The sequence below is a fragment of the Cyprinodon tularosa genome, unplaced genomic scaffold (genome assembly GCF_016077235.1).
Source record: "Cyprinodon tularosa strain WSP-4 unplaced genomic scaffold, ASM1607723v1 ctg7, whole genome shotgun sequence".
In the NCBI taxonomy this organism is placed as follows: domain Eukaryota; kingdom Metazoa; phylum Chordata; class Actinopteri; order Cyprinodontiformes; family Cyprinodontidae; genus Cyprinodon; species Cyprinodon tularosa.
The window spans coordinates 3,721,556-3,732,807 of NW_024039451.1; the positions used below are offsets into that span (position 1 = coordinate 3,721,556).

Sequence of the window (11,252 nt, forward strand, 5' to 3'; positions counted from 1 at the left end):
GTGTGTGTTTAATAATAAACATTTTATAGAAGCTTCTTGAAAGAGTTCTTAAATTTCCTTCAATCCATCAACCCTTCTAAAAGTTTATACTACTTGATTAGGAAAAACATCTCAACATGCAGATTATCCACCACCATCTTTCATTGTAGGATTGTGTTTTTATATTTTTGTAAGATGATTAATTAAGATAGATTAATTCATTGCAAATAAGAACAGGGGTAACATTTGTATTGCAGATGAAAACAAATGTTCTTTCACTGTTTTCCTGACTCACAAGGGCAAATGGATAAGAACGGAAAACCGAACAGGACTATTCCAAAAGACATTCAGTAACCTTTTAACTGTCTGGTCAGCCAAATGGTTGACCATTTGCTCAGTGAAATGCAAGTTGAAGATTGACAAGGCAGTTAAAGGTCAAAGGCAACATAAAATCCATCCCACGCTCTGTGTCTTTCTGTTCAGGATCTCCACCAGCTGGGGAGACCTACACGGTGTGACACAAAGATTAGTAGTAAAGAGAATTACATCAACACAGAAGAATTCTTGACAGACAAAAGAGTAATGTGAAAATGCTATAAAAACTGCAGTAGAGATGAGGTATGTCGGTCTGAACTGATTCAACATTCAGCAGACACCAGTCAGTTGGTCGTTACGTCACGTCTCTTGGTGGGAGTTCATTTAGTTATAGATGATTAAAAATTCACACAAGGTGCATAAAATTATAACATTTATGACCTGTTTTTTTGTAAATTACTTTACCAGTATATTGCTGATAATATGGCAAGGAAATAATTCCATATTTTTTCTAATTTATTACCCTTTTGCTAATGCTATGTAAGAAAAGCATGTCTATACATATGTACTTTCAAACAGGGTTACAGAATAGAAGTCCTTTATCCAGTCTTAGCTTCTCCGGTCATTTTTGTTTTCCCCAATTAGATAAAAAAGCTCAATATGGAGTTGTATATTACCAAACTCTGTGGACTATGAGTGCCACAATCATCTACTTGGTCCACTGGATAATCAAATAATATTTATGATTTGTTTATTATTTTACTGATGTCATTACAAAAAACTGCTAATTATTATTAATGAAAGAAGCATACAAAATTCAAGAGAATTTGTCGATATTTTGTTATTTTTTAATAACCTTTATCAATGAAATTAAAATTGCCTGTGTAAATTCAGTATTGTGGTTAATGGCACCCACAAATCAAGCTTAAATGTTAATATTCTTGAGACCTATTATTCCTATAGTCTTATAGTCTCTCAAGGATTTAGGATACTTAGTGACTATTTTGTTTTCTAAAGCAGTCTGTGAAACATTGGAAGTAGGCTGTTAGAAGTAAGACAAGTATTACCTGACACTAGCTTATATATATTATCAGAGAACTAGGCCCAAGGTGAAACTAGGTGGACTTTGAAATCTTAGTAATGTACGTATTGTAGTTCCCTGCCCTTAGGGTAAGTTTGGATGTAACGCTGAAACAGATCAAAGATTCAGGGGCTTGATTGTGCAAGGCTCTAAAAGTCAGTATTACGATTTGAAAATATATTCCAGGACAAGCATCAAATGGAGGCACATGAGCTCAACTCAAAAGCCTTTTGGCAGAATTCATAACTATTTGATGGCAGTAAATTTCCTTAGCTTTGACAGAAAAACAACAAATGACTACTGCAATGGTGTTTGGATAATTATCCCAGGTTTACCCATGGTTACAAGACAGTTTGAAATATGAGATGTTACAAAGATAACAAAGCATTTTTTGTCATTTTTTTTAAAGAACCTTTATTATTTCTCCATACTAACTGTGGGTAAGGTTTTTCTTTTTTCATTTGACCCAAACCTCTTTAGATTTCAGAGTTTCCATGGTTATGACCACAATTTCCATTTTGCCTCAATCATTTGGGTGTAATACGATCTCTATTTATGTAGCTGTTTTATAAGGTCTCATGGGTATTCTGGAGCAAAATAGTGAATATACAGCACCCCAAAGACATCAGATAGGCTAGGGACAGCATTGTGCAGAAGCGTTAAGCATTTAGTTATAAATCAATATCCCTAGCTTTGAACATCTCATGGACTACTGATCAAAGAACCTTCTGAAAATGAGCAGGTCATAGCACAACTGCATACTGACATGATTGTAAAGCTAACTGAAAACCTAGAAGACTATTTAATCCCACAAGCAGTCCAAGGAATACACTGTAAATGAATTACGAAAAAAAATCTAAAATATTTGGAAGTACAGACATGTGTGATCCAAAAATCTAGCTTTAACGAGAAGGGTGCAAAAAGTAAGGATTATGTTGTTGAAAAATGGATAACAACTCTGTGTTTCTGGTCACATTCACTGTAGTAGATATATGCTGGAAAAAGGTTGATAAAAGGACAGGTCCTTGGCAACAATCAGATGAACTCTTAGTGCTCTTATATAAATATGTTTTAGTATAATATATATGTTTTTATTGTTGTGCAAGGTATGTTTGCTTTATTTAGAGGCAAGGTATATTTGTCTTATTTAGATGTGGCCTCATCTTTTAGCTGTAAAGGTACGTTCGCACCGAACAGGTATTCCGCCGCTGGAGCCAAAGATTCCCATCTTATTTCTATGTAGAGGGGATCTGGAGCGAAGCAAAGCAGAGTAAAGCTGAGATAGGCGACGGTGGCGAATATAGGGAGGCGAACAGCACGATTTTGTTGAAGTAGACATGTAATCGCCTCCTCACCTGCGAATGAAGCTGAAAAATTTGCTGAGTTTACATTTGCGTCAAAATCTAGACAGGGAATAGATGTGGTTACGAACTACAGTGAAGAAGAGCAGCGTAGACCAGCTTTTTAAAATAATTTCCCCCTATTTTCCAATGGAAAAAATAATATTGACAAAGGAGGAGATAGGAATGCTCTTAATAGGATTTCAGGGAGTTTTTAAATTAGCCGTTTCAATTTGGTCGTTGGAGGACCTTTTGTTTAATAAACCTACAGTACGACGGCGAAAGATTCCTTTCCTCCACAGCTCTGATGGTGTCCCTGGCAAGCTTTGCTGATCTCCTCAGTAATTTTTTCATTCATCTTGCTCCGATGTACCACTTTCCTATTCCCAGGAAAGCATAATCTCTTTCCCGCCTTCAGTGTTCTCTCTTCCCGGTAGACTTATCGCAGGCATGCCCAAAGTTGGTCCTTGAGGGTCACTGTCCTGCAGGTTTTAGAGGTTTCCCTCCTCCAGCAGAGCTGATTTTCATACATAGCTGATTAACATGCTTTTCCTGAACTGCAATCATCACAATAAACTATGCTAAAGATTAACCTGCAAGACAGTGACCCCTCTGGATGCCTGACTTAACCAATCTACTGCTGTGCTGCTCTATAGGTTTGGATCACCACATCTACGTATAGCTTGCCTATAGCACTCTAGTGTGCTGATTCCCAGGGGGGATCCTCTGATTTGCCACTGCGGTTCCATAGTTTCAGAGGCTGGCAGCCTGGTCTTGGTTCTGTTTTTTTTTTCTATGCCGGTTTTCTTGCACTGATTTCCAGCAGCTCCTGTCGAGCTCCAGAATGCTGTCTAACCTAACCCTCTGATATCGAGGTTATCTGTCCCCCATTGCAGGAAAGCAGAGGCCTCAATTGGATCACAGATAGGTGGAAGTACTTATAAAAGTGACTGTCATCCATATGTAGCCTCTGGAGGAGATAGTAGTCCCCATAAGCTAGGAACACCAACAGCTTTGTTCAGATTTCCAAAGTGGAAGAACAATGTCAGCCACTTTGTAAATCCATGTCTGCCACGATGAGGTGAAACCAATGTTTGGTAGACTCAATGAAGTAGGAGAGTTTCGCATTCCTCTGCAGTGCTAAATGCTTAAATATCAAGGTGAGCAAAAGCAGATGAAATTGGTGAAATTTTTGCAAGTTTTACAATCGTCATTAACACATCTTAAGTAAGTTTGGTTATATAAGCCAGCCTTAGGTCAGTGTAATAGAAGTGAGAGGAGTTCCTGGTACAAAAAACATGTTGCAGCGAAACCCCCTTACATCAGCTTGGCAGTCTGTCTGAACAGAATAGAGGATATGACAAAGACGAGTGAGAGCCAAGGATCCAAAACAACTTAGATTATTCTGCAAACTAATCTTATGTAAGTTATACTTAATGGGTGAACTAGTGACAGAAAAAAATAAAGGATTGGACAGGTTGATAAGATGCATTTTCACACGATCTAGTTCTTTGAACTAAAGGTTTGGCACATCATTATTCGATATCCACCCTGTTCTTGGCTCACATGCAGAGGTAACTGTTCGTCACTGCATAATTTCAAATTAACAGAACCAGATCAGGAGGAGCATACTATTATGATTTGCAATTAAAATGTTCTGGGCTATGTCCAGAGTAAGGTTGGGTCATGAGTTAGTCTTATAGAGAGAAATCATAAAAACTTCTCTGGGGACATATGCTGTCATAGAAACTGAATTTCAGTAGCCTTTTTCATTCAGTTTCATACTAACCATGGTACAGCTTGAGACGTGCAAGATAACTCTAGGAGGAGTACAAAGTCAAAACCGGCTTCCTTTGATGAGAACCAGTTCAGAACAAGTTTGTTGTTGTTGGTCTATATAAACTAACTTTAGGTAACATTGTGAAGTATGTGTTTTGTTTCTAATAACTAACAATGTTTGGAAAATAAATATTAATCTGAAAAATTTTTACAGAACATTTTGAATTTCAGATTTTGTGATAAAAAAAACAAAAAACATCCTAATTTAATTCTGATCAAGGAACGCACTGTTGTTGTTATGACAAAAAAATTTCTACTTTTACTTTCCATTGCAAAAGTGATCCCAGCAGTTCTCAAGTGCATTACACTCTGCACTTAAAAGTCTAACACCATCAGTTGTAACTTTAGCTTTGTGTGATGACGTCCTGCTAAAAGGTAAACTGCTGCACAAGTCTCAAGTTTTTTTTGGGACCTGACCGTTTTTTTTTTTTTTTTTCTTTTGGGATTCTCATGTGATAGCTTTTGACTATAACTGTATGTAAAATAAAATCTAAAAACAAAAAGCATAAGTGTATGCATGCATGAGACAAAATTTAGGCACAATACAGAGAAAATTTGGGCACTTGTTTTACCCTTTTGACATTAATTTGAATCGCAAAACAACTTGCTACCTCCAAATCTTCCAAATAAAACATTTTATCTATATTAAGTGCAAATTAAAATAAAAGGAAAGTTCAATAAGAAAATAATAGCTTAAAACGTCTAAAAAATATTTATTGCACTCACTGTAGCTGACACAGTATTTAATAATGCTGTGTCAGTTACAGTGAATACAAAGACAGAGAGTAAACAAGATTAATCAATTCCATTTCCCCTGTAGTGTAAAAAAGAAATATAACATAAATAAATCAACTGAAATTAACAAAGGGTCAAGGCAGAAACCTGCTAAAGGTAGTAGACATAATTAAAGGTCTACAAGTCCAGGTGGAAATCCAAAACACAAAGCAGACAGAGCAAACTGAAGAACAAAAATAGCAGCAGAATCATAACAAGTGACTTCAAGAACACATTGCGGTTTTCTTTGACTCTGTCAGTGTTTACCTTTACATATAAAGAATTTCAAACCCAACACATGCTAATGCTAAGATCTTTGTTCTATTTTTTTTTTTTTTTTTACTGTTGAAAGGATTTTAACCATGAGGTAACCTCAGAATTAGTCCATATATGGATTGTTCTGAGTATGCACACCTCAGACGACTGCCCTGTGAAGGTGAGACACAAAAACAAAGAAACCTCATTTGATTGGTTGAACTACAGCCTCAGGCAGATATGATGTCACAGAACGTGCTCCTTTATTATTACCGAGCTCACAACGAAGACCTCAGAAACAGTTGAAAGAGCCTGCCTGCACATCTTTATCTTTATTATCTCATAGACCAGAGGAACCACATGTTACTTTACAAAATGTGAGTATATCATCATACACTGAAAATACTATTAATTAGTTTTCTTTTTTTGTTCTTTTTTTAACTGCACTGAAGATCTATATCCTGACTTTCTGTTTTTGTTTCAAATTGCAGCTCAAACTGATTTAGCTGAAAATCGTCTCTGTTGAAAGGAAGAGTGAAAATCTGCAGCAGGAAAATGAGTTGCCCAAGGTGAGTTGCTGGTTACAATTACATATCTGGTCATGCATCAATGTATGTTAGTATGGAATCGAATACTAGGTGATATATATATATATATATATATATATATATATATATATATATATATATACATATATATATAGCTATAAATGAAAATTTTGTCTGAAATTTAAAGAGGACACATTAACAGATCAGAGCTACTTTTATATATATATATATATATATATATATACAAAAATTATGATTGCTAGGTGAACGGCTGTAGGGTGTTTCTGGTCTATAGCTGAGTATGAATCTAAGGTGGCACAACGAAGGAACTTCCACTTGGCAGGGAATGCAACAGGGTAATGGCCAATGCAGATTGGTGCATTTGGAATGAAAAAGCTGACCGGTTAAATCTGATTAAACAAACAAGCTGTTTTAGCTCATTTTTGTAAAGGAATCAATATTAGTTCTATGAGAAAGGTGTCAAGCTGGTGGAGGTTGTTTGGTGAATGGAGGAAGGTTATGCTAGAAAAGACATACCTGGATTTGACTTTAATATGTACCTTTATTGTAGATCAATAAGCTCCCTTTAAATACCTGCTCAACCCATGATGGCTATACCTCAAACTTTTGAGAACTCAAAGCTTCTGCTGCTTCTCTTGTTGCTTTTTACCTCATCATCATTGTCTCATGTAGCTAGTAATGTCATTCCTTATTGAAGAGGATCAGCACATTATTAAATCTGTGTTATATTGTTATGCCTGATCAATGTACTTTTTAATTACATTCTCACAAATATTAATATTGATCTTACATATATTCATGGTCCTTCTTTTTTGTTATTTAGAGTTCTTCTCCCCCCTCCGGTGGTGAAACCAGGCAAGCTGTCAGGATGCTACGATCAGAACCAGCCTCTTTATCGATCATTGTCCAAGGCTCCGCTGAAACCCAAACAGCGTTATTGTTTACTTACTGACCTTCCACGAAGAATCAGCCTTCATTCGGCACATCTTTCCTCCTCTCCAACCTCATATTCTGTCCCTGCGATGCCACGAAGCTGTTTGCGCAGAGGCGGCTCCAGGATGTACAAGAAACAAGTGGTTTTTGCAGATGAAAAAGGAAAGCCGCTAACTGTTGAGCATCTGTTTACCCCTGAGCCCTCCTCTCCAACACCTACTTCAACAATGAGACCCTCTACACGGAATTTAGAAGTCCAACAAAATCACTCAAACAAATTTCACCTCCCAAAGTTTTACTTGGGTTTCCCTCCACCCACAGAGAACTCTGATGCATTTGTTGCATGCCTGCAAGAGAAGTGTGTGCAAATGGAGAGCTGCAGAATTTCAGACAGAATATTGAGTGGCCTAGTGTACGTTTATCATAGCAGCCTAAAGAAGACTGTAAATATTAGAGTGACTTTTGATTCATGGAAGAGCCACAAAGACATAACATGTAAATTCTCGGAGCACAGGCTATGCCATGGCCTTGATGTAGAGGTGTTTACCTTTGATGTAAGCTTACCCCAGAATATCAACCAAAATGAACGAATTGAGTTTCTCTTCACATTCACCCCTGGACATGGCTCTACACTTCACTGTGATGACAACTTTGGGCTAAAATACAACGTGCTTCAGGAAAATGCTGGATCATGGGCTGGCAATGACTACACAAGGAACTTTTACCCATTCCTTTCAAAGTACAAGCCAGCTGTTTCCCTACAGTTGGCTTCTTATCTCCAAAACTGTGATGATTTGAAGTATCTTCGAAGTCATCTGCTAAATAGCAGATCATTCAGCGGGCAACTATGTTGAATGGCATAAAACCTCCAACATACTCTGGAAAGATATGAAAGCCTAAATATCCTGCTATAATGTAAATACTGTATTATTAAATTATTGAACCACTTTTTTTAACTTCTACTAAAGTAAAATATTTTAAATGTTAATGCAACTTAAAAAAAACATATCTGTAAAAAGTAAATAATCGAAGGAATGTTTGTTATTTTACTATTTATGTTGTCTCAAAACCATGTTGTGTTCTATTCTCATCACCTGCCAAACCACATGGAGACAGGAAACAAAACAAAACGATCTTGTGGGAAAACAGTTTGGATTGAAGAAAATGTTCTAGACACTCCTCTGGCTTTGAACATTCTTTGAATTGTTACATCTTGTACTATAGATAACTGGTTTGACAAACCCCAAGCCAGCCCGTACCGTAGTGTATGTATGGGCTTGTGTTTACAGGAAAGGGTGGAGTCCTTATTTTACACCCTAGCAACCACAGAGAGAGCATACCTGCTCTTATTGCAACATTTTCTCCACTTACTTCAGCTTCAGGCTACTGTGTCCCATTTTAACCTTTGCAAATCTTTACAGGTTTGTGTAATCAGTTGAAATGTTGTACATGGTTTGTTTACATCAGCTTGAACCCTTGTCATTTCTTTGAAGATAAAAGAAACATATTTTTCACAATATTTTGCAAATAAACTCTGAAAAGTATTGCATCCCTTTTTGTTCAGCATCTTTGTACCACCACCTTTATCTGTAATCACAACTCTAATGCTTTTGGGATGTCTTTATTGGGCTTTCCACATGAAAACACTGAAATATTTTCCATTTCTTTAAAAAATATGTTAAGCTCACATTTACTTTGTTAGAGAGTGCACTAACTTGTTTTAGAAAATGTATTCAAAATAGGCCTCAATGTGTTAAAATACACTCAACATTACATCAGAACTGTGATGCATGCTGCAACACAAAGGCCTAAATTCTTACAAGTTTAGTTTTTTGCAATCTGAAGCTAATTTTTGTTGCTACTGAAATTGTATGTTCTAATGTAGTTGTTGCAATATATTCCATATATTTATATGTCTTAATCGAGAAGGTTTACTCCAGGACAGGGGTTGCAGATTGGCTATAGAAACAGAACAGACTGCATTAGCTTAACTTCAGGAGGCAATACTAAATGTACGTATGGAGTCAGAAGAGTCTCAATATTAACAACCTCATTTACTTAATCCCAATATTAGCAGGACAATCCATACATGCACAGCATAATCCTCACATGCACGGGACAAGATCCGCAAATGCATATTATAATTAAAACACATAAAATCTACAGTCACAAGACAAAGTTCACAGAAGTGGTTGTGATGACTACACAATTATATCCTGATTCATGAACAATCAGTGGTCTTTGAACTTCACTGTGTTTTTCAATAGATTTTTGAAACTCACCTGAAGTTGTTTGATGCAGGAAGGCCTCTTTTTTAACAAGCTATAATTTGAGTAAATTCATTGTTGCATTCATGTAGCTATTTGAATGCAATTGTTTTTTTAATCCAGTAGTCTCAACCTTTTCAAAAAGCTTTTTCCAGAACAGATCCAAATATAGAGCATGTGTGACTTAAGCTACTGGGTGCTATAAAAGGGAATACTGTTAGTTATGAGAATTTCACAAATTTATTCAGGAAATAAGTTATAACTAGGTATATAGATCTTTAAACACTACAAGAACTGGCCATCACACTCCTACACACAAATTAAAAACAATGTCACAGGGGCATACCTCGGGCACTAGTGCAAGTCAAGAATATAATCCCTCTGTAAACACAAGTACTGTGGGGTTGTTACGCTGTTGCTATCAAATTCATTTACTGAAGATTAATTACCACAGTCCTTGTAGCCAGCCACCACTTACTGCAGATTTTTTATGCCTACTAAATTTCTTTTACTGAATATATTTTACAATAAGTTATTCTTATTTATTCTTCATGCAACTATATATCCAAAAATGTGTATATAGTAATGAGTTCACAGTTCGCCTTACCTCCTTGCAAGATGTGTTGTATCTATGTCGCTATTTTTTTTGCTGAGATTTTTTGCATTCTCAGACTGCATCCTGCTGAGGATGAAGTGTGAAATCGGATATTTTTGTACTCCTCTTTCCCATTGTGATCCCTTTGTCTTCCTTTATCTTAACTGTATGGGCAGTGCCTTTGACGCCAGCAAGGCCTCGGACACTGCGTTCCCCCATGTAAAATGTCTGTGTTTTGTCTTCTCTATCTTTTTGTTTTCTTTCTGTACCGAAACTGGATTTCCCTCTTGGGGATCAATAAATAATTTTTTTAACTGAATTGAATTTACCTGACAGAAAGAAAGAAGATAGGAGGTGGCATAAAGCTTAGTTCCATGGATCCATCAAGTCATAAATTACTATGAGTTTTGATTTAGGTAAAAAAAAAAGGGTGCAAATACTTTTCATTTAATGTGAGCCAAATGAACACTTTTTATAGCCATGTGGATTTGTTGACTTGAAATATGTTTGTAATTTCCCAACTCAAAGGTCATAAAAAATAGGGAGGCACACACTACTGTATGTTTAAAAATTTTAAAGGTTTACATTCATTAATTTGAATTGAGGTGAAATTAAAATTTATAATATAAAAAAATAAAAGTCACGGGTATGTTGTACATGAGGGAAAATATATATGAAGAATCCTTACTCTGAAAGCAAAAAGACCTACAAAAATGGTGATAGCATGGTTTGTGAGGACAATAGGCTGGGCAATTAATTTGCATAGTGCATTTCAGTGACAAGACAATTAGAGTTTTGTAGAACAACAAAATCGGAGACAATAAAACAGAAAAAATATACATTACATATTGTGACACAATAGATGAAGGAGAAGAAAATGAAATGTAAAATGTAGATAAATATAATTAATATATACTATGTAGTCTGATGTCAAGCTTAAAGTAAATGAAGAATTGACAAAATCTGCATATTTCCCATAAAACAGTAATCAATGTTGCAGAAAAAAGTTCAACTGCAACTTTACCACAAAGAGATCTGCAGGAGTCAGAAAACATGACTAAATAAATCTTTAGTGTCTCACAGAAGAATTTTTCCCTGTCTTGTTGTGACAGGAAAACCACTGTCTGATGAAACCATTTCCTTCAAACATGGAATGTGGATCAGTATGTCCTTTTATACCAACGGAAAGCAAGTACACATCTCATGTACTGTGGGAACTTTTAAGCTAGAGTAAAGACTTACACTTTGAAGCTTTTTTTATGTATTTCCTGTGCATGTGTTGGTTCTCTCCAATAAATATGGCTT

At 36.0% G+C, this 11,252-nt stretch overlaps 1 protein-coding gene across 1 annotated transcript; it reads left to right on the forward strand.

Annotated features, from left to right (window-relative positions):
- Nucleotides 1-5,804: 5,804 nt before the first annotated feature.
- On the forward strand, nucleotides 5,805-8,634 carry si:dkey-242g16.2 (uncharacterized protein LOC336380 homolog). Its single transcript, XM_038268322.1, has 3 exons — nucleotides 5,805-5,960; nucleotides 6,075-6,152; nucleotides 6,976-8,634. Exons 2-3 carry the CDS (start codon nucleotides 6,139-6,141, stop codon nucleotides 7,937-7,939), a joined length of 978 nt encoding a protein of 325 aa, XP_038124250.1. The 5' UTR covers nucleotides 5,805-5,960; nucleotides 6,075-6,138; the 3' UTR covers nucleotides 7,940-8,634.
- The last annotated feature ends 2,618 nt before the right edge of the window (nucleotides 8,635-11,252 follow it).